At 61.2% G+C, this 22,825-nt stretch overlaps 1 protein-coding gene across 2 annotated transcripts in view; it reads left to right on the top strand.

The window, feature by feature from the left end:
• Positions 1-22,825, top strand: part of ATP6V1C2 (ATPase H+ transporting V1 subunit C2) — a 52,880-nt gene that overhangs the window by 29,335 nt on the left and 720 nt on the right. Inside the window, exons 4-11 of one of the 2 annotated variants that reach the window (XM_047068462.1) lie at positions 4,668-4,762; positions 9,438-9,529; positions 12,128-12,226; positions 12,778-12,846; positions 15,091-15,183; positions 15,294-15,387; positions 17,718-17,855; positions 18,706-18,803. In XM_047068462.1, coding sequence (XP_046924418.1) covers positions 4,668-4,762; positions 9,438-9,529; positions 12,128-12,226; positions 12,778-12,846; positions 15,091-15,183; positions 15,294-15,387; positions 17,718-17,855; positions 18,706-18,803 — 778 coding nt within the window. The remainder of the gene's footprint in view (positions 1-4,667; positions 4,763-9,437; positions 9,530-12,127; positions 12,227-12,777; positions 12,847-15,090; positions 15,184-15,293; positions 15,388-17,717; positions 17,856-18,705; positions 18,804-22,825) is intronic. The other variant, XM_047068461.1, reaches the window with a different exon arrangement.

Genomic DNA, 22,825 nt, shown 5'->3' with positions numbered 1-22,825 from the left:
CGATGTGTAACGGCTCTGAAAAGTATTGCAGTCAAGACCTCTGTTCAGACTGACTTTGGCTCAGGTTTTCCTGATATCGTTTGGGCTGGGAAACCTTTTTCTTTTTCTTCTGCAGGACACCCACGGAACTAGCTACTGACACAATTAACTGGAAGGCTCAGCGTTGCCCCCAGTAGGTGGGGTTTAAGCCATCTCCCCGCGGGAGGGGGTGGGGCAGCGCTGCCCGGCCAGCCAGCGGCCACAGCAGCCCTGGAGCGGTCAGACCTGGTCCTGGACCTTGGCAGGTCACCTGTCTGGGTCTCGGTGTTCTCACCTGTCAGTGGACTTCATCCCCTCACGGGCTCCTGGACTGGCCGCGGCATCTCGTGTTTCTGCTTGTTCTCCGCCCCCAACCGAGCTTTGAGGCTGGAAGGACAGGGATGCTTTGCATTGTAGCAGACGCGGGGCAAGCACACCACTGCCTGACGCAGACCCTAGAACGTGACGGAAGTCACAAACACCTGGAGATCTGGCCGGCTGACCGGCAGCCCCTGTGGTCACAGGTCCCTCGTTCTGCCTGCCGGGAAGGGCTTGTTTGGGTTCTGAGATGACATCACGGTCGCTCACGAGCTGCTGTTGACGGTCTGACCTCGACCTTGGCCAACAGCCCCAGCCCCGAGTTGCTCCCTTGGAGGCCAGGCCTCTCTGACCTCGGCCAGGGGAGGGGAGGCGGTTCTTCCCTGGGCAGGCAGAAGGCTGCCGTATTGGAAGGACCGGCAGACCCAAGGGGGCCGTGGCTTTCTGAGACGGAGGACCGGCCTCAGGCCGTGTTGTCACCAGAGGTGATGGGCGCGGACAGGGCGATGCTGCCCTTGGATGCGTGACCCAGGGCAGGGGGCAGCGTCTGGAGCGGGTGCTCCGGACGTGGGAAGGGAGGTGTCCGAGGAGGGGAGGTCACAGTCACATCCCAGAGGTCTCCAGAGGCCTCTGCAGGGAGGTCTGCACAGTCCCCTTATCTGCAGCCTCTTCCTTCGCGGCCACTCCCGCGTGGCTGGCAAGTCCCAGGCGCCGTGCTGGCTGCTGGGCACGTGGAGGTGACCGCTCTCCGAGGGCTCGGGGCCAAGGGGACAGCCCCGCAGTTCCACCCGCGCTGTGATGGGAACGGGACGGAGGCCGAACGCTCAGGAGCCACTCAAGGAGACGGGCAGAGTCTTGCAGGAATGGGAGGAGCTCTTCTAGAGGAAAGAGGCAACTCGTTCTCTCTGCTGTGCCATGAAGGCCTTAGAATTTGTGACCGAGCGTGGAGATGGGCGTGGTCCGAAATGTATCTCTCCCGGGCCACCCAGCTAGCGCGAGTTAGTACAGTCGCCGAGAGTTAGGAGGGAGACTCGCATATGGAACCCTCGCTCTGTGCTGGGCACTGAGACAGGCTCTGGAGACACGGAGACTGTCATCTGCCCCTCAAGGAGCCCGAAAGAGAACGGGGGGTGGGGGGGTCATGCATCGTCACGAGCGTCATGGAACAGGTGCGTGCCCGAGGCCAGGAGGAGGCGGCGTGGTCGGCGGGCTTGCAGGAGCCGGGCCCTGTCCTGATGTTGAAGGACAAGAGCAGCGGGGAGAGAGAGCGAGGGGCTGGAGGTGGCTCGGCTTGGGCAGAGGTGTGCCCGCAGGGTGCTGGAGGTGGCTGAGCGGGGAAGAGAAGGGGCACAGATCCCAAAGAACGCGTCTGCCCGGCATCTCCTGCCTGAGGCTGGCGGCGGGGGCCGGGCCATGGCTCCAGCCGGTCAGCGTGTGGCCGGCACTCGTGGCCCTCGCCAGGGCTCCACGAGTGGGATCGGCTGCCCCAGGAGGAGTCCTTCTCGACCTTCTGGTTCTGCCTCTGACTGCTCCCCACCCCCCCATAATTCAGATGTTTGTTCTGTTCCTCCCTGGCCCGCACCCTTGCACAAAATCGTTCCCTGCCGGAGTGTGGCAGTTCCCAAACCCATATTAATACCAGATTTATCCCCACATCTGTACTAGCTCGAAGTGTCATAACACAATACCACAGACTGGGGTGGGGGGGGGGCGGTGCTAACACAGCAGCCATTTATCTCCCGCAGTTCTGGAAGCTGGAAGTCCAAGGTCAAGGTGCCGGGAGGTTGGTTCCTTTGCTGCGTCCTTGGTGTGAGCCCATGGGGAGGGAGAGAGAGAGAGATCGATCTCTGGTGTCTCTCCTTATAAGGACGCTTGTCCTATCGGATCAGGGCCCCACCTTGGTGCCTCTTGTCTATTCCGGCACCGTGGGAATCTGAAGGCCATCTTCTAGGTGCGAGTGGCCCAGACGCATCAGCACGTGGTTCTTGCGCAGATGGGCCACGAGGCCCCTGCTCCCCCGCAGGGGAGCTGTGACCTGACCGTGGGCGGGCCGCGGGGGACCGTGGTCCTTCACGTGCTCCGCGGTCACCGTCTCATCTCGTAGTGGGTGTTAGTTAGGTAACTACCCTGTGCCGATCCCCTCACCTCTAAGGTGGGGAAGATAACAGTACTTAATAGGGTTGAGAGCTCGGTTGAATGAAGTAATTCCTGTGTCCTGGCCAAGGTGGGCAGTCAGCGTCCCCCACCCTCACGGCTGTCATGGGCGGCGATGGCGTCCTTATATAAGGCGCTTTCAACTTCCTGTGCGCTCATACCTCTGCCGGCAGGCCTGGGTCGCTCCTCCGAGCCCCGTTTCATTTCCACGTGCCTCCTGGGGAGTCGTCTGCGGTCATTACCAGCCTCGAACTTGCCCCTGGTTGAGCCCATCTCCTCTCCCCTCTGCCTCATGCTGCCCGGCTTAATGCATGTCCCCTCCCTCCACCTGGCCTCCTTGGCCAGGGTGTCTGCACCCTGCTGGGCCGGCCCTCCCTCTTGTGCGCCCAGAGCTGTGGCCCCTCTTAGCTGCTCCTTCTTGTCTCCCACGCCTGCACCTCTCTCCCACAAGGCCCCCAGAAGCCTCAGCATGTGCGTGCCCTTGACTGGCTGCGTAGCCGCTGGGTGCTTGGTGACCTTTTCAGCCCCGCTGTTGGAGTCGCTGTGGGGCCGATCTCTGGCACATCATGGGGGGCTCCGTAGCTGCGCCCCAGTGTCTTGCTCGCCACAGGGAGAAAGTGCAGATGCCGCCTTCCATGACCCTGCCCTGGCCCTCCTGCTCCACTGGGTTGTCCCAGAGATTCCCATGCCCCACACAGGATGTCCCCCAGGCGCCCTCCGCGAACACCCAGCGCCCTCCCCCGCTGGCCACATGGCAAACTCGGGTCACCTCCAGCTCCCTCGTGCCGCCCTCCGTGCCCTCCCTGGGAGCCAGACACCGTCTCTCCCACCCTTAGCACCCTGATACACTCTGTTGCCGCTCACTGCGGTTTGACGTTTGCCTGGCTCTCTAAGAAACTGAGCACCTTGAAATTAGGGGGTGTGGTCTGTTCCTCCCCTCAGGGTAGCGCGCTGACGTTCAGCGTAAGTGACTGACCTTCGAGCGAACAAAAGTGTCCCTTTTATCCGCCCAAGGACGTACTGGGAAGGGCAGGCGCGCACATATCCCGGGGTGAGAATCTAGCATAGGAAGGCTGGTCTTGCACAGGCTCACGGGATCCTGGGGGGCTGTGTCAGCATTGCATAGGCTGACCTGACTTACTGGCAGGAGAATGGGCTGGGTGTCTCCAGCAGCTGGCCCCCGGGAGCACTCCCTAAGTGTGCGTGGAGCTGATCTGAGAAGGAGGCGCTCGGAGGGCCGTGTGGCCTCTTTCCCTGCCCCATTTCTCAGGTCAGGAGACCGAGGTGCAGAGGGACTTAGATGCTAATGTGCTCGAGGCCCCGGGTCTCGGGATCAGCCCAGGGCCACTCAAGTGTGGCTTGTCTGACCTCAAACTCCAGAGCTCCTTCTCCGCCCGCGGCTGATTAGGGAACTAGAAACCTCCCGAGGGCGGCAGGTTCAGGTTTGTTTCTGGAGAAAGTAAGGGGAGAAGGGACACGTGGTGAGAAAACACCGACTTCGTCTACTCCCTGTACATAGACTTTTATATAAAGGACATACGGTGACCAGGGCACCCCCACCCCGGGGGGTAAAAACGGCAGTCGAAGCTTCTAGTATTTTGCCAGGGCTCGACACGCCTTCTTTAAAACAGACCACGTGTGTGGAAATCCACTCCGTCCAGGGCTTGGACGAGGGAGGCGAGAAGGCAGCTCGCCCTGAGGGCAGGCGGCACCCTAACTGGCTCTGTGGTCTTGGAGGGTTGGCTGGAGGCTCTCTGGAGTCTTATCTTGGAGGTACTTCAACACAGAACAATAACCCAGCAGGGGTGTGTGTCCTACACAGCAGGAAAAGACGGGGAATCGGCCCGGCCCTCAGAAGCTCTCCTCTTGGGAAAGCGGGATCTCCCCGCTGCAGATCTCTGGGAGAGAGTTTGGGGTACAGGATGCACCGGGTCCAGCGGCCCCGGGGCTGGTGGCGGGCTTTCCAGAGGGGCTGTGGGTGCTGCCGAGGGTCCTTGCCGAAGGCCAGCCCGCTGCCTCGGTGCCCTGCTCCCCCGGGGACAGTGTTTTCCCAGAGCCCCCAGCCTGCCCTCCAGCTTCTCTCGGTTCAAGGGGGGACGCTTGGCCCGGGGTGTGGCAACCTTGGTCTCACCAGATGGGGAGAGCCCCGCTCATTTGTTGAAATGTGTTTCTTCCAGTTGACTTGACATCCTTCGTGACCCACTTTGAGTGGGACATGGCCAGATATCCTGCGAAGCAGCCACTCGTGAGCGTCGTGGATACTCTAGCGAAGGTAAGAGAAGGGCCTTCCCGCAGGGGACGGTGAAACTTCGGTGACCGGGGATAGCTGACCATCTGGGGTGGATCTGCATTGGTGTTTGGACCCTGGTGATGCAAAGAGGAACTCTCTGGGAGGCCAGAGCCAGGAGGCTGGGTGGGGTCCCCTTCCCACCTGCCTCCTGCCAGCCCTGACCAGGCCCGGTGCCTTTCTGAGGTGTGGCCTTCCATGCCCTGGGCAAGGATAGGGGCTTTTGCGTTTCAAGGCGGGCACCTGCCCTCCCTGCACCTCCTCTGGCCCTGTCACCCGGCAGGCGGCTGCACCTTACAGGACACTCCCCTGACCTGCTCTTGAGCCACCAGTGCTGTGAGCCCGGACCCCGGTGTCCCTTTGACACACCCCTCCTGCTCTTTGCTGATGGGAGCCTAACCTCCCCACCCCCCCCCCCCCCCCGAGTGTTTACCGGACAAAAACTATCTGCTTCTGTGGAGAGTCTGGCCCAGGAGCCCTAAGTCCTGGGAGGCGTTGATGGAAGGCATCCCCAGGGGCCCAGGCTCCTGCTCTGAGGGGCCTGTGACAAAAGTGAGGCCCGTGAGCGCTGCACCCCTGATCCCACCAGCCCGGTAAGCGATGGCCCCCAGCTGTCACTTCATAAATAAAAGCCCGGTGGCACAGGTCTCTGGGACATGGTGGGGGTCTCGCGGCCTTGTTGACTCCTGCTTGTCTCGCTGAGGGTGAGCGCTGATTGTCTGTCCCCCTCCCTCCACCATAAACTGAGTCCCTGAAAGGGCAGGTCTCTTCCTGGAGTGGCCGGGAGAGAGAGTCTCAGCCAGGCCAGGAACAAAGCCTTCCTGTTGTCTCCTCAGAGCCCAGCGCCACCCAGGTGTGTCTGGGCAGGTCAGGCGGAGGAGATGGGCCCCTGGGACCCTGCGTTCTCCTCACGGCTCGCTGGTGCCCGGCCTGTGTCTCTGGGAACTCGGGTGGGGCCAGAAGGCTCCGGAATCTGGGTGCGGTTCCTTCGCCACTCTTACATCACAGAGGTCCCGGCCCCTCCTGCGACGATTGGGCAGTCGTTCTGGAAAGCCCTCTGAGGGGGGGCTGCCCAGAGCACCTGTGCCAGGTGTGGCTTCCCGGAGGTATTGTGCACGTCTGTCACCAGCCCAGAAGCACCCCGCGGTTTGTGGGGCTGGCCGCGCCCCGCGTTGCGCTAACGAGGCCAGGCTGAGCCAGGCGGGGCGCTCAGGCCACTCTCTGAGTCCTCTCGGGACAATGCTCGCTGGCCTGGCTGTCCCAGGGACGCCAGACGCTGATGAGGGCCCCCCGGAACACATCAGGGCGTCCGCTGAGAGGGGGGAGCAGAGCCGTTGCAGAGGACAGAACTCAGCTTCGCTCTAGTCCCGAGACCCTGAAGGGTGACTCCGGCAGGAGAGCAGGGGGTGGGAGGAGGGCACGGGTTTTGACAGCCCTGCCTGTGTGCCCAGAACACACGAGGCTTTTCCTTCTCGCATCCTCCGGTCTCAGGTGGGGAAGCTGGCCGAGAGGTTAGGTGATCCGGGATGGGTGTGCGGGTCTTGGCTGGGCTGTGTGTGTGTGTGTGTGTGTGTGTGTGTGTGTGTGTGTGTGTGTGTGTTTGTGTGTGTGAGAGAGAGAGAGACTCGGCTTCACAAGGAAGCCCTGGGCCGTCTCCACTGCAGGGAACCAGCTCTTTGAGGCTGGCTGGGCAGAAGCAATGAGGATTGGCTCCCTGAGGTTGTCCTGCAACAGGACCACGTGTGTGATGCCCGCAGCCCTGGTTTAGGTCTGTTCCCCCAGCGGGGGCCTAAATCTGTTAAGTAGAGACATCCTGGTCAAAGGAACTCCCTGCACAGAAAGACCCTCAGGGAGGCGAAAGCCGCTGGGCCGCTGGGCGTCGAGGAGCACTTTCTGGGTGTCCCGGCAGGTGTCCCAGCCTGGGAGGAGCCCCGTGCTGACATGGCCAGGGCCAGGCCTCCGGACCCTCCCAACAGCTGGGAACTGAGCCCACCTGCTTCCCTTAAGGGAAGAGGCTCAAGGGTGGGGAGGGCTTCGCCCCCTTCCGGTCCCGCACGCGGCACGTGGCGGCCCGTCCTGTCACCTGGGCAGGCGCCCAGCCCGGGGCTCTGTCGGTCTCCGCAGGCCGGGTCACGCCGCGGTTTCACAAAAGCCCCCAGGTGTCACCAGTGTAACACGGCAAGCGTTTATTCTTTCGCTGCGCACGCGTCCAGCCCAGGGTGGGGTGGCTCCAGGCCAACCCCCTCGGGGCGCTGGTTGCTCGTGTCTGCACCCCCCCGAAACATCCCCGGGTTCTGCGGGGCAGTCCCACGAGGCCCCCAAGGCTGCCGGCGGGCACGGCTGCCGAGCGGTGGGCAGTGCCGGCCAGCCACACGCCCGGGAGCCCCCCTCGGCCGATCGCATGCCCTCCGCGGTGCCCGTGCAGCGGCCCGTCCCCGGGGTTGCGGAGACGGGGGGGGGACCCGGCCCCGCTGGAGGAGCTCGGTCTGGTGGAGGCGGGCCTCGCCTTGGGGACTGGCCCGCTCTGCGGATTCTGTGAGCCCGCGGCCATGCCGGGGCCCCGAGCTCAGAGAGGTTCAGAACCCGACCGCCAGCTCACGGGCAGACACGCAGGGAACTGGCATCCGGTTTGGGCCTGGCCGGTTCCAAAGCCCTGCCCCCTCCCACCGTCCGTGGGTTTCCAAACGCTCTTCTGCGGGGTTTCGCTGGCTTGCGGTGAAACCAGGAGAGAAGGTAAGAGGGCAGATTTTTTTTTTTAGTTCGATTTTTTTTCTTTAAAAACATAGATATCGTTGAATTAATTTATTGTAATTAGAGAGAGAGCATGGGGACAGGGGTGGTGAGGGGCGGGACTTGATCCCACGACCCTGGGATCACCATCCGAGCCGAAGTCAAGAGTCAGACGCTCAAACAGCTGAGCCACCCAGGCCCCCTAATACATATGTATATGGTTTTAAAAATCAAGGTCTGTGCATTTGACCTGTGTCCGTTTCTTGGTTACAGTGGTGCATTAATGTTATGTAAGATGTCACTAACGGGGGAAACTGGTACGTGGGATCTCTGTGTCCTATTTTTGTAAATTTTGTAATTTCCCATGAGTCTGTCTGTCATCACCTAAAAGGAAAAGGTTTGAAAAGAGATTGTCAAAAAATTATCAATCTTATTTTGAAAGTCAAACATACCGCGATGTAAAGATCAAAACGTTGAAGGCTTGCCATGACGCGACCCCCTCCACTTCCTCTCCCATTAACTTTTGCAAGTTTATTTATTTATTTTGAGAGCAAGAGAGCACGAGTGAGTGGGGGAGGAGGAGAGAGGGAGAGAGAGAGAGAGAGAGAGAGAGAGAGAGAGAGAGAGAATCCCAAGCAGGCCCTGAGCTGTCAGCACAGAGTCTGACTCGGGGGCTTGAACTCACGGAAACTGGGAGATCACGACCTGAGCCGAAATCAAGAGTGGGACGCTTAACCGGCTGAGCCAGCCGGCTGCCCCCTCTCGCTTTGAAACGCCCTACAGGTGACCAGGGTTTAACAGCTCCAAGTGGATCCTTCCATCTATATACGAAACCTATGTGTTTCAACTCAAAACTGCTCGTGCCCTCAGATTGCCTCCGTTTCCTCGTATAATGACTCTGGGGGGGTCTTCCGGGTCACAGCGGAGTGCTGACATGTCGCATTTGTTGGAGTGGTGCCCACACGGGCACTTGTACACCGCCGGGTCGGGGGGGGGGGGTCACAGAACGTGGGGCTGAGAAGAGAGTTGGGAGGACTGTGCCATCTGTGTCGGGAGCCGTGGGGGTTGGCCCTGCACCCCACCGCGTGCCCATGTGCAGGAATCTACTGCCATCGTTTTGACGGCCGCTCGGTGCTCCATAACGTGGGGCGCCAGACTTTGTTGAACCAACTCTGTAGTCATGGACCCCACCGAGCCCTGGAGGGTGGCTGTGGTCGTTTTAACAGCTACTGTGTTTCGAGGGCTTCCGGGGAGGTGGGCCTTGGCCGGCATTTGCCTTTCGGTGTTTGGACCCCTCGGGGAGGACGCTATCACTCTGCCCGGGGACATGGGGCATCTGAGGCCAGGCAGCCAGAAAGCAGGAGAGGGAGGCCGTGGGCCCGGGCTCGTCCCGTGTCCCCTCTTTCCCCGGCCTGTCTGCCCGGCCCGCTGCCCGGCCCGGTCCGCGACTCGCTCCCTGAAACTTGAGAACAGGGGGCGTCCTTAGTGCCCAGCGGGTGACCTGCCTCCGGGCTGAAAGGAACCTTCCTACCTGCGCAGAACGGAAGGGGCTGTTGGGCCCAGCTGAGCCTGGGGACCCGGCGCTGGTCGGGGCTGAGCCATCACGTGGGTCCCCATAGAAGCCAGGTCGGGGGTCACCCTGGCTGGCCTGGCGGCCCAAGAAGGGCTTGAAATCAGAAGGTTCAGCTCACTGAGTGATCCCGGCAGAGCCACTCGTGTCTCGGGCCTCGGTACCCGCAAAGTGGGGACAGGAGTCCCTTCCCTGCTCCCCGCAGGCTGCTGGTAGGGCCAGACGATGGCACGTGTGGGAGAGCAGCAGGGGCAAAAATGTGAGGATTCCTGACACGGATTCCTAAGTGCACCGTGAACAGCGTACGGCCGTTTTGGAAAGTTTGGCCGACTCTCGAAACTCTCTTGCTTTTCTACACAGCAACTGGCACAAATCGAGACCGACCTGAAGTCCCGAACGGCCGCCTACAACACCCTGAAGACAAACCTGGAGAACCTGGAGAAGAAATCCATGTGAGTGGCCACCCTGCTGGAACCGGGCCAGGGCAGGGGCCGGGCTGGGGCAGGAGCGGGCCTTTCAGGTCACTGGGTTTGCCAGGGTCACTGTGCCCTCATCTGAGAGAGAGACGAGCCGGGCAGGCGGACACAGGGCACGCCTGCCTCTCCAGGAGGTGTGTGCAGGGAGAGGAGACGAGAGACCCTGGTGCACATCCCCGGAGGAAAGGCTCGAGCAGGGAGGGGGCCTGTGCCCGGAGAGGAATCCGATGCTGGCCCTCCCCTGCCTTCCCTTCCTCTCCCACCCTCCCCGGTTTCCCCAGAATACCTAGGCTGTGCCCCAAGATCTTTCTTTACAGAGGACCTTCCCCGCCGAGGCAGTGGGGGACCAGACTGTCAGAGCCTGGCCCTTTGTGAGAGCCCCCCAAGAGCAGTGGGCTCTGCAGCCCAGAGCAGAGCAACCCCAGGGACTCCGGTGCCTTCTCCACTCAGCTGAAGGACCACCTCGTGAGAGAGAGGAAGCAGACTGCTTGGCCCAGCAGTCACGAGGCACCAAGACGGCAGGAGGTGTCTGGAGAAAAGCATAAGCCCAGGGTCGTGAAGGCAGTAATGATCTCGTAAGGTAGTGAGCGCCCTGTTGTTGGAGGCATGTAAGAAAAAGCCAGATGAGCTCCTGCCAGGAAGTGTGGAAGTTGCTCCTGAATAGGGCTGAGTTGGCTCCCAGTCTCCCCAGATTCTGGATCTGATTCTGTTGACAGTTCTCTGCAGATACTCCAGAGAAGGGAAGTACCCGGGGGAGGTCGGAACCGGCTGTCCTCTCGTTCGGCCATTCCTCTGAGTAGCTCACCCTCTCATTTCCGCCTCTCCCTTCGGATGGCCACTGGGCCAGCCGTCTTGTGAACGAGGCAAATGGTGCCTTAGTGGAGAATGGAAAACCAAAAAGGGAGGGACGCACCTTGACTGGAAATGGCCGTTGGTGGCGGCCTGACTTTGTGTCAGAACTAAATGGGCGTCACCTGAGTTTTGCCTCCTCCTTGGCCCTACGGAGGGGTGAGGATGGGAAAAGGGCAGGGTGCCCTAAATGGTGACCTTGGCATAGGTCAGTCATGGCATTGACCATCTGCCTGCCTCATTGCATCACCGAACTGTGGGCTCCTTGAGAATTGTCTGGGGCTTAGCAAACATCTGGTGCGGCCCCTTCAGTCGACCAGTGAAGGAGCCATCCACTGAGTCACAGCAGCATTGGTCTGTCCAGAGTGTTTGCTGAGGGAAGGAGAGGGCAGGGGAGGGCAGGGGAGGGCAGGGGAGGGAAGAGAAGGGAAAGGGAGGAAAAGGGAGGGTAAGGCTGTTCTTTACCTCCTTGTCCGTTATTCCTGTCTTTTTTTTTTTTTAATTTATTTATTTTGAGAGAGAGAGTGCAAGTGGGGGAAGGGCAGAGAGAGAGAGAGAGAGAGAGAGAGAGAGAGAGAGGATCCCAAGCAGGCTCCATGCTGTCAGCACAGAGCCCAATGCAGGGCTCGAACTCACGAACCGTGAGATCAAGAGATCAAGAGTCTGATGCTCAACCGACTGAGCCCCCCAGGTGCCCCCCTTTTTCTTCTTTTGGTAAACATTTATTAAGCACCTACCATATCCTCAGGCTTTATGCCAGGCCCTAAAGATGCAAAGCAGAATAAAAGGGAACTTCTGCACTTGGAGAGCTCACAATTATTCACTCAACAAACATTTACAGAAAATCTGCTTTGTGCAGGGAGTACAGGCATAACCCAGACAGATAGGACCTGACGGGTGGGACGGTAATGTGGAAATGCCAAGGTAGGAGGTACAGGCCCTGTGCCCTCGGAGAGAGTCCTAAGGGATTTACCAGTGACGGCGCAGGTAGAAGAGGTGAGGTTGGAGGGGGGCATTGTACCTGAGGCTTTGGCCTTGGCCGAGTGCTTGAGAGCCATTCACCAGGGAGACGTCCTGTGCTGCACTGATATCCTGGCTGGGTGCTGAGGCTGCAGACAGTCTCAGTAGCTCTACCTTGGCTCGTCTGCTGATACAATAGCCTTGAACCGTGTGCTAAAAATACCACGACCTCGATGTAGACCGGGTTCCACTGGGCACGATGAAAGCTATTTCAGGTGAAGGTCCCCTGGCGGCTGGACCTGTGAGGCGTGAAAAGTGACACGGACCTCTCTCTGGTCCCTGTGTCTGCTCAGGACAGCCCGACACTCGAGTAACTCAAGCTGCCTGCCCCCCCGCCCCCCTCCCCCCGCGGTCCCCTCCTAATAGCCGGTGGCTCGCACCGGGGCAGTGCAGGCCAGGGAGGTGTTGAACTCAGCCACCCCTCGGTGACTGTGACGGGGCCTCAGGCCCTGCCAGCCACAGCAGGTCTGGCCACCAGAACTGGGGGGTCAGGGACACCCTCAGCCCAGGGTCCTGGCACTCCCGGGGGGGGGGGGTGACATCTGAGTCCTGCCTGTCTCCTGCCTGCCCTCCAGTCCCCGGGCCCGCGTGCTGGTGGGTATACGGGGTGGGGGGAGGGGGTCCGTGTGGCCCAGAAGTCCAGGCCCACGCTGCCTCCCTCCCCCTTTCTCCTGATCACACCCCCTTTGTCCCACACGGATTCAGGGGAAACCTCTTCACTCGGACGCTGAGCGATATTGTGAGCAAAGAAGACTTCGTGTTGGATTCCGAGTATCTTGTCACACTTCTGGTCATCGTGCCCAAGTAAGTGGCCCGGGAAGGTGGGTGGTGCGGGGCCTCAGCCTGTGTTGGTGACCCCGGAAGGAAACCGGCCTGCCCGACGGAGAGGAAGGGGAGCCCCCCCACGGCCTGGCCCCCGGGAGCACTAAATGGGAGTTGCATGGGCCGGCACGGGAGCAGGGGGACAGCACCTGCGGTGGGACGCAGTGACAGAAGCAGCGTGCCTGCCACATGCCTCACTCTCAACAAACCCCGGGCTGCTGTTACTCCCTTGTCCTGAGGCCAGAGAGGTCAGCTGGCTTGCCCAAGGCCACACAGGGCCGGGACTAGAAAGTTCCGACACAATCACACGGGCCCTCTGCGGGGTCCCAGGCCTTCATGGGGAGGCTGGGTCCGGGATGGGGCTGGGCAGGAGATTCTCGGTGCCCATGGCAGGGCCTCGGGGGGTGGGGGGCACTCCGGCCCAGGCCTGCTCACTCCAGTCCTTTGGGAAGAGGGGTATATAGGGTCCCAAATACTTGGGACGCCCCGAAGTTTTTAAGCAGAAATCACTGAATGATCCTGTATCCTCGCAGACCAAGCTACGCGCAATGGCAAAAAACCTACGAATCCCTCTCGGACATGGTGGTCCCTCGGTCGACTAAGTAAGTGAGACCCCAACTTGGCACCCGGCCACCAAGCGTGCCGGAAGGTGTGAGGACCCTCGGCCCGCCCCACTCGCTCTCACAAGGGTCCCTTGGCCCGGAACTCCTTTGCAGCCACACATCCGGCCCCATGCCGGACTCTCTCCATCTTTTAAAATGCGGTTTCCCTGCTCCCTCCTCCAGGAAGCCCTCTCTGGCTGCCTCCTGGCAGAGACCCCCCCCTCAGTGCACTCTGCGGTGCCTTCTCAGCCCAGGTCATTCTTCCCCGCCTGAGGGTCAAGCAAGGGCCTGGCTCTGATGGCCACAGGGCAGGAGCAGGGGAGGAAGGCATTCTCAGCGTCCGGCCTCCTGGGGTCAGGGCAGGAGTGGCCAATGAAGCCTGGGAAGGTGGCAGGAGAAGGTTCACAAACCGTGAATACCACGCATCTGGGGAGACCAGCATCTCAGGGCCGCACGCAGCAGCAGGAAAGGCTCTCACGATGCAGTACTGAGCAGGGGAAGCAAGTTCTTTTGCTTTAGCTCTAGAAACAGACACAACTAAACCACATGCGATCTGGGCACACGCAGGTGCCCAGCAGAGCCGTGGAGGTGTGTGGGCATGGGAAACGTGGCGACCTGGGGACACAGTGCGACGTGCACCCAGGGAGGGCCACGGGAGGGGGGGGGTCTGCTGTATGAGAATTGCTTTAGGTCTTAAATGGGGCGGCTGAGACACAGGTATTTGTTATTCTCTATACCTTTTCACACGTCTGAAACGGCTGGTCCTTGAAAACAATTTTTTTTAACGTTCACTTCGTTTTGAGAGAGAGAGACAGAGCATGATCAGGAGAGGGGCACAGAGAGAGAGGGAGACACAGGCTCCAGGCTCTGAACTGTCGGCACAGAGCCCGACGCGGGGCTCGAACTCACAAACCGCAAGGTCATGCCCTGAGCTGAAGTCGGACGCGTAACCGACTGAGCCTCTCAGGCGCCCCGCGAATGGTTTGTCGTTTTAAAAGATTTGGCGGGTGAGTCTTGGCCAGACATGCCAATTCACCTGCTTCCCAGGGCACCGTGGCGAGAGGGAGGGTGGCCCCTGCCCAAGTCCATCTCGGCCCGGAGGCGTCTGGCTGGGGGTACCTGCTGCAGGGCGGCTCTTCCAGGGTCACAACTCACTGGAGGTAGCAGTTAGGAGCTGAGTTGAGGGGTGCAGGGAACAGGACGGTCATAGCCTGAGGCCACAGGGGAGGCCAGAGGAACAGGCTCGGGGCAGCCACGTCTGCAGGGGCGGGGCGGGTGGGGTGGGGAGGAAGGCACACAGATGGGTGGAGGGGCTGGTCCTTGAAGTCACCCGGCTCAGCAGACGACCCCCAGCTCTTGTAACAGTGGCATTCTGTGGCCAGGTGCCAGGGGGCCCCGCCCAGAAGGCTGCCTCGGTAGGTGGCTTGGCTTCTCAGACCAGAGCCCCCAGGCCCTTCGTTGTCAGAAGGCGCCCGAGAATCCGCAGAGGTGACTCAGGAAAAGTCTCTGGAGCCTGGGGAGGCCCTTCTGGGCACCCACTCTGGGAGAGCGGAAAGGTGACCCGGCCCTGAGCGCGTCCACGAGACCTGCCTGGGCTTGGCGAAGGGCTTCAGGTCTGTGACCCAAAGACGCAGGCCCCTGGCTCTGACAACCCCTGTGTTTGGGGCGGTGCCCACGGGGGTCCCGTGTTGAGGTGTGCCTCGGGAGGCCGTCCGATTACAACATCGGACGTGAGGTGGACGTGGCGGGGTGGTTTCCCACCAACGAGCTCTGCCCTGCTTCGCTATGAGCACAGCACGTCAGAGCGAGGGCCCCCCGTCCGCACACGAGGCGACTGAGACCCGGGACTAGCGTGATCTCTTGGGCATTTCACAAACCAGAGCTGAACCGCGCATCTCCGCACAGCCAGTCTCCTGTCCTTTCCTCCCCTCGAGGGCCTGCGTTTAGATCACCTGGAGGCCCCTGAGGCCTCAGCCTGGAGGCTGAATGGCAGGAGCCCGAGAGGGGACGGGTCGCAGCAGGTGGCTGAGCCCACACGGCCAGGAGTTGGGAAATAAGGGACGTCCGGTTTCCTGCCCTCCGCTGCTGGCTGGGCCCCTGCACACGGGCCAGTGGGCTGATGGGGACGGAGCCTCACCTCTGCGGTGACCCGCCTCCCCGACGGGAGAGGACAGGGCTCTCCTAGCCCAGCTCTGACGCCGGGCCCGGCGATGAGTCCCGTGAACAGACGCTTCTCTCCCCCAGACTGATCGCCGAGGACAACGAGGGCGGCCTCTTCACGGTGACCCTGTTTCGAAAAGTGATCGACGATTTCAAAACCAAAGCCAAAGAGAACAAGTAAGGGCTGGCCTTGGGGGGTTGCTCCGGGTCTGGTCTGTCTGCACCGGAGGGGCCTCTGCTCCGACTGGAAGCTTCTTGGCAAACGCCTCTCATTTGCTTGTTTTAAGGTTCACTGTCCGTGAATTTTACTATGATGAGAAAGAGATAAAGAGGGAAAAGGAAGAGCTGAGCCGTTTGCTGTCTGATAAGAAGCAACAGTATGTGAGTAGACTTCGTGGCGGCCGGGCTCCGGGCAAGGGCGGCTCCTCCCTGGGGGCACACGGCCGTGAGGTGTGTTGGGGTTGCCAGGGTGCGTCTGGGGAAGGCAGAGGGGCCCCGAGGTGGCGCCTGAGCTGTGAGTCCGTCCGAGCTCCTGAGTCCTGGTGCTGCCCTTCCAGGAAGGGACTCCCAGCTCCGCTCTGCAGCTGAGAAACTGACGCTCTGGGGGGTCAGTGAGCACCTCCCCCAGGAAGAGGGCCCCACCTGAGCCTTCTCCGCCCCAAGGTCGGGCAGGGCAAGGTGGGGATCCCTGAGTGGAAAGTGGGCGGCTCCGTCCCCTCCGTCCCCCTGCTATTCTCAGCAGTGCGGCTCCCCGGGTGCGATGTGACACCTTCTGTCACCAGCACCTGTATTTGTGTCCCCTACGCTTCCAGCAAAGAGTGGGTGCTTGTCCCGGAGGAACTGACAACAGCCGACCTCCCGTGTGCAAGGGCAGCTGAGCTCAGGGGGGAGAAAACCAGGCTTTTAGTCTCGAAGTGTGAACAGCGTGGCCTTGGGCACCCCGCTCTGTAAGACGGGCACGCTCCCCACGTGGCATCCTCCCGCTGCAGAGCGGGCCTAAGCCAGGTGGCTCCCGGGGCCTGCCTCGGTGGAATGTCTCCGGGTCCCTTCTCTCCCATCCCCCCCCACCCCCCACCCAGGGCGGGTTCTCAGAGAAGCTTCCTAGTCAGCCTCTGGAGTAGAGAGGAGGGGAAGAATGAGTAGAATGTACTTCAGGCCTGTTGGAGGAAGACCGGTGTGTAAACATAAGGCTGTAAGTATGTGCTTGGATGATGCAAGATGTACCTCCCGTATGGCCAAGTGTTTGCCCCGAGCCTTCTCTGCTGTCAGGCCGGGGGAGTCTGCACCTCCGACGTGACCTCTCTGGGTCGGTGGCCTTTTCACAGGGACTCCGGACAAGTCAACCCCCTCAGAAGTGGCAGCAGCATGGGGGTTCCCAAAATAGGGTTCTCCCAGCCCCCCCAGACTGTCCCATCCCCCTTGAGGAGGAACAGGGGGCTGGTCCTACGGTCGTGCCCGTGCACGGTTTCGGCCCCTCCTGGCCCCGAGCACACACGTATGTGTGTGGACGTGTGTGAGCACACCAGGGGAACACGCTTTTCGGATCCCAAATCTGCCGGGCTTCTCTGGCTGAGACCCCTTCCCGAGACAAAGGGCTGAGGTGGCCCCGGGCCTGAGGCCTCAGACCTGACACGCCCAGGCAGGAAGGGTGCTCGCCAACAAGCTGGAAAACCAAAGGGTTCTTCTCCTTGACCTCAGCTCGCCCCAAACCCTCATCACCCAGGAGCGCTCGGTGGTCTCTATCATAGTTGAGCAACCCTGCTGGCCTTGGGGCCGGCCCTGGCTGGCCTCTGGTTGGGGGCTAGACTGTGGCAGCTGTCACGGTGTCCAGGAGGGAGGCCCTGCCCGCAGGACAGGTGGTCAGGTCCGTGCCTTCGGCCCCTCCCTCCGCGCTGGCACAGACCCCCGAGGATCGAGGTGATACGCAGGAGCTCGACACCTGCCACCCGGGTCTCCGGTTACCCGCCGGCGGAGGGTGCTGCTCCCCGACGCTGCCCTGGGGGCCCTTCCAGGGTCTCTCTGTGCAGGGGAAATGGAGATGCGAAGGAGACACACTAGCTCGGAAACATTTAGCTCCCTGCGAGGCTCTCGCTGGGTGCCAGTGAGCGGGGGTCAGCCGGGGTCGGCCCTACCCTGGCCGCGTAGATCCCTTCCCCCTTAGCTTGTTGGGAGGCGGGTGCGGTCGGCATCCTCCGCCGTTTTGATTACTCGCCAGCCAGAGGGGACAGGCTGGGGCCTGGGGCTTCGGCCCCCTGTGAGAGCACGGGGTGGGGGCTTCCTGTGCTTTCTGTTTGCAGAGAGGGTAAAGGAGGCTGTGTCCCAACAGCACACCCGCCGTCCGCGTGTGGCATGCTTAAGCGCACCCCGATTGCCCTGTTGCCACCGAGGCTGGACGTGGTGGGGACACGCTCCTCAGGCAGAGCCGTTTCCACGAACGCCGCCTGGAGCTGTCCCCGTCCTGTCCCCGTGGAGAGGAGGTCCTGACCGGGGCCAGGCAGGGGCGGGGGGGATGTGGGCACCGGCTCCGTCCCTGGAATATGGGGCCTGAAGACCTTAACACCCCGGTCCCATCTCGAGTCCGACCAGCACGCAATCCCGGAGGGCGGGCCGGCCTCGCCGGCCTCCCTGTGCTTTTCAGGCGATGCGAGTTATTTCTGTTTGTTGTGATGCATGTTTGCCGAAAGATTAATAAATCATTTCTGTGCCTTTAGCAAACTTCCTGTGTTGCTCTTAAAAAGGGATCATCCACCTTCCCGGACCACAAGGTTCAGGTAACCCCGCTAGGGAACCCCGATAGGCCCGCTGCGGGGCAGACGGACAGAGAGAGAGAGAGTGAGGGCGAGGGAGAGGTAAGCAGCACCCGGGAGCCCTGGGCTTCCCCCGCTCGCATGTCCTCGCCAGTGCAGGCGTCTTCTGAGAAAACAAAGCCTTGCGTTTTCTGTTACCGAAGGTGGCTTTTGAGGGCTCAAATCAAGGAGCCCAGCATCAAACGCCTTTCCTCCTCATCCGGGGGGCCTCCTTGGAGCTGCCCCCTGCCCCCGGCAGTGGATGGTGCTTGCTGGCCAGGGTGCCCCCCGCCCTGTCTGGAGGTGGCTGGAGCTGGTGACGGGGACAGGTGCTGGTGGTCGGGCGGCTCGGCTCTCCTCCCCTGACTGCCCTGGCTGGACCCACCCCTGACCTTGGTGGGCACTTGGAGGTGCCTTTGCTGCAAGACTCGAAGCTCCCTCTCCCCGAGGAGCGGCCACAGCGGCATTAGTGGCAGCTGTCGTGGCCGAGTGAGGCGGGCTCCTCGGGGGGGGGGGGGGGGCCCTGGAAGCGGCGGCTGGTGGATGACGCCAGGACCCCGGGGCAGCGCCTCCCTGGGAGGCGGGCCCCTTCGCAGCACAGCGTCAGAGGGAAGCCTGCGGGCTGCCTGCTGACAGCCCTGAGGTCAGGGGCTGCCCAGCCCCTGCAGCCCGGTCTGCGGTGGCCCCGCGCATGCGCCGGGTGGCTGGCCCGCGGCGCTTCCCCGGCCCCCCCCGCCGCCCCGGGGCGGCCCGGCCGACGAGGTCCCGGCCCTCGTCCAACCACCTCGCTGCTTCCGCTGGCCGCCGGGCATCTCTTCGCCGCTCGGGGCTTGCCCTGTCAAAACCCACGTCCTCCTCGGCCTCGCGTGGGCGGAGTGGCCAGCGGGCGTCACCGGCTCTCCTGTCTCTGCAGGGCCCGCTGCTGCGCTGGCTCAAGGTGAACTTCAGCGAAGCCTTCATTGCCTGGATCCACATCAAGGCCCTGAGGGTGTTTGTGGAGTCCGTGCTCAGGTGCGTGGAGGAGGCGCCCAGCCCGGGGTGGGGCAGCGAGCTCTGGGGGCCCCCTGGGCTGCCGCCTGCCCCTTCCGTCCCCCGCCCCCCCCCCCCCCCAGTCTCCTCTGGGACCTGCCGGGCCCTCCCATCCTCTCCGCGCGCTCCTCCTGGCTCTTGGCAACATGTTTAGGATCTCCTGAGTCACACGAGCCTTCCCTCGGCCCTGCGGGCCCTGCTGTCCTGTGCTCCGCGTCCCGTTCCTGCCAGACTCGGGGCGGGTGTCCTGCTCTCCGCGGCAGGCTCCGCCCCGCCCCGTGCACCTGCCGGGGCCTGGCGACTCCTAGAGGAAACACCAGCACGGTCTCAGTCCTTGACCTCTGAGCCCAAGGCGGCACAAAAAAACGAAAGCCCTGAACCAAACCGAACTGACGACAACCAAAATTTGGCCTTGTTTGTTTTTTTCACCAAAGTGAAAACAATTACCGTGGGAGATTTGGGAACTGTAGGTAAGCACGACCAATGAATAAAAAAATCACCTGTGATTTTAACGCCGGGAGAAAACTCTGCTGGGCTAGTGTGCAGGTGTGAACCTTAGGAGTTTTTGTTCCTTTGTGTTTTGCTTCTTTTTTTTATTCTAGTTTACAGATATGCATATTTTTTTTTTACTAAATTTTTGCAAAAATGGAATCAAGCAGTATTTTTTAAAGCCTGTTTTTCTGCCACGTTTTGAACACGTGCAGTGACATGAGCTATGTGGGGAGGGGGGATCTTGGTAGCATCACACACGGCTGGCTGTACCCTTTTTCTGGAAGCTTCCACCCCTGCTTCTTGGCCCCCTCTGGCCCTCTGACCCTCTGGAGTGCTCTCCCCAGCCCCTCCCCTGCCTGCAAGGTGGGCGCCCCCCCCCATCCCTTCCCAGCCATCCACCTGGAGGCCTGTTCCGTACTTTCCCTTTCGAGTCTGCGCCTCCTACCTCGTCCTGTCCGCCTCTCACCTCACGCGGGCTTCCCCTGGACATCTGGCTCATCTTCCCTCCTGACCCCTTCCCCCGGCTGCCCCGTCAACGCCCGTGGGCTCACGTCTTTCCTGTTTCCAGACCTCAAGCCTCAGGGCGGGCTCAGATGCCTCTGCTCCCTCACCCTCGCCTCCTACGCCCACTCCTGCACCCCACGACGCTTCTGGTGGGCCCCCTGGCTTGCCCCTGCTTTCTCTCTTCCCTCCGTCCCGGCCTCGCCTGGCCGGGCCAGCTCTCGCCACGGGCTCTCACTTGGTTCTGTGCCTCCGGTTCATCCTCCACGCGGCGGCCAGTGTGGTTTTGTCCAAGCACAATATGGCGGCTGCCAGGATCCGACCGTGGCTCCTCTCGTGGTCATCCACCCCCACCCATCTCCGAGGCCTGGAGTGGCGCGGACTGTGGCATTGGGCCGCGGGGCGTAGACGAGCAAACCTGGAGTGTGCCAGCCACCTGTGGTGTAGACGGGGCCCGAGACTGACCCTGCTGGCCTCGAAAATCAGTGGTTCTCAGGCTCACTACAGTGCGGATGCCCGTTTGCTCGAGAGAGGTAGAGATGGATGTCCTTAAGTTGGATGAAACAGGATTTCTCCTGAAAGTATATGTAAAAGTAATTCTTTACAAGACTCAATGTAGGATTTTTTTTTTTTTTTTTACTGTGTCTGTATTTTTCCGGAATACGGTTGTATACATGAGCACTGTTTGAAAAATTCAAGTTCAGAAATACATACTGTGGAAACAGTTCCCAGTCCCCACTGCCCATAGATAATCACGGTTAATGGTTTCGAGACTCTTCTTTCCCCCCAAATGGGATCGTTTAGCGTCCTGCGTCTTGCTGTCTTCATCTGCTCTGAATCAGTCTCTTCAGCACGGGTGAAGCTACCTGATCCTTTTTTAATGGCTTTTTCATATTCTATCCTGCGGACAGATCGTAATCCGGGAAAACAGAGGCTGAACACGTTTGCTGGGGCACACAGACGGTGAAGTTCACCTGCTTGCCAGTTCCTTTGACCCCCTGTTGGTCTTTGCCCCGCCCCCCCCCCCCCCAGTTGGCTCTTGGCCGCTGTCTCCCTCTTCTCCGAGCTGTTTTGTACTTCCCGCCTGGGGGGGAGGGAGGGGCCGACGCGCTCTCTGCCTCTGTCACCCTGCTCAGAGTCGGACAGATGTGAAATGGACATCTTCCAGACACTTCCAGATGTGAAATGTTCGTGGACTCCATAAAGTCAAAGTGAAGTAGACTCAGCCCTCAGTTGAGGGAGAGCTGGTTGACCCTCAGGGCGCAGTGAACCGGGGGCTGCCAGGCATAGAGTGGAGGGGCCAGCCAGGAAGCTAGTCAGTCTGGATCTCAGTGGGGAACAGAGGTTACGGAATCCTGACGGCGGCTGCGTGGCCGTGATCGTCTAGGGAGAGCCCTGCAGAGGGAAGGTACTGAAAGGGCACCTCGGGGAACCCCAATATTTAGAGTGGAGGAGAGAAGCCCATGGGGAAGTCAGGCAGAAGGAGGGAGTGGCTGACGAGTCAAAGGGAGGAGAAGCTTAAGGGTTTAGGTATCCCCGTGAAAAGGGTCACGAGGTCATCGGTGGGACAAGCTCGAGTGTGGTGGCCGGATGACTGGGTGACATGGGACACTGGGCACTCTCAAGTTTGGAATGAGAGCCCAAGGGGGCTGAGGGTGTTTCTTACAAAGGAGGGCAGGATGGCGAGATGTTACAGGGAAGGGGACAGCGGTTAGATGATGCTGGCGCCCCTGTGGCACAGAGGTCTCGGTGTGGGGGCCTCATGTCAGGGCTCCCCGCCGGGTGACCTCGGCAGTCAGGGAGGAGGAGGGTCCTCTACTGAGCGGAGCAAGAAGGAGCAGCGTGGGGGCGGCCTTGTGGAGAATGAGCGCTGACCGGGCTGTTCCGGAAGGCGTGTTCTGAGCAGAATAGAGAAGGTGTTCATTGACATCGATCCAGAGGGAGGGTCAGCAGGGAAAGGGCTGGAAGGATCTGGGAAGAACGTGGGAAGCCCCAAAGTTGAGAGAGTGGGCTGAGAAAGGGGCCCAGGGCTTGGAGGCTTGATGGGGGGGGGGGGGGGGGACGAGGAGCAGTCAGTCAACATTCACGAAGTGTTGGAGTGCCGGCCGCCCTCCAGGTCTGGGGACACAGTAGACTGTGCACAAAACAGACCCGTGCCTCTGCCCCGATGGGAGCTCGCGAGCTGGGAAAGACAGGACAGCTGGGACACAGGGGTCCTCGTTCGGGGAGGGTAAGCGAGCTCCCAGGGAACCTGCAGTGACTGGCGGAACGACCGGGTCGGACGACAGAGCGCGGTGGCACCATGGTCTGGGAGCTGGAATGCGCGTCCTTAACGTACGTGTTGCCTGGGGTGTGTGGTCAGCAGGTGGAGACAGCGGTGTCGGTGAGGCCGAGGGTGTGGAGTGGGTTTCTGGAAAGCACTGGGAGTTGCGGGAGGGAGTCAGGAGGGGGGCTGCTCGCTCAGCTAAGATGGCCACGGCCCCTCCACTCACTCCCCCGGGGGGTACCGGAGCTTTGTGGTAAGGGGGCACACGGAGATGAGGCCATCGGCTGGGCCATTCCCCTCGCCCGTGACCCAGCCCACGCGCCGCCACCCGTCTGCACCCGCCAGCTTCTCTGGCTCTTGCCTCCTGGAAAGACCATTTAGGCGGGGCTCGGACGTCGGGGTCCTGCCGGCCCAGCATCCTGGAAACGCACAGGACTAAGCAGGTGTTAGGCTCGGTGTGTGGCGAAGGCAGCGGCACCGTGGGCACGGCCTCCTTCACGTACGCTTTGCTTCCCGCCCGCAGATCCAGCAGACCTCCGCGTTTTGGTGCGCGCCGCACCGTTATCCAGAAATGGCCGGTTAGCCTGTTCTGGCACATTCCCCTCCAGAAAAATCCAGTCACCAGTCTCACCTCTGACCCTAAATATTTCATTCCACTGAGTTTTACTGTCTTAAGCGGTGTCAGCTGAAGCTTTTTTCTTCTTACTAGAACCGCCTGTTTCTCGTCAGGGTTGTTTTCCCCACG

This window comes from Lynx rufus, unplaced genomic scaffold (assembly GCF_022079265.1).
Source record: "Lynx rufus isolate CCGP_SWC_20201006 ecotype Redwood Valley unplaced genomic scaffold, mLynRuf1.p SCAF_8, whole genome shotgun sequence".
Lineage (NCBI taxonomy): Eukaryota > Metazoa > Chordata > Mammalia > Carnivora > Felidae > Lynx > Lynx rufus.
The sequence above is the reverse complement of the archived record's forward strand: the minus strand, read 5'-3'. Positions and strand labels throughout refer to the sequence as shown.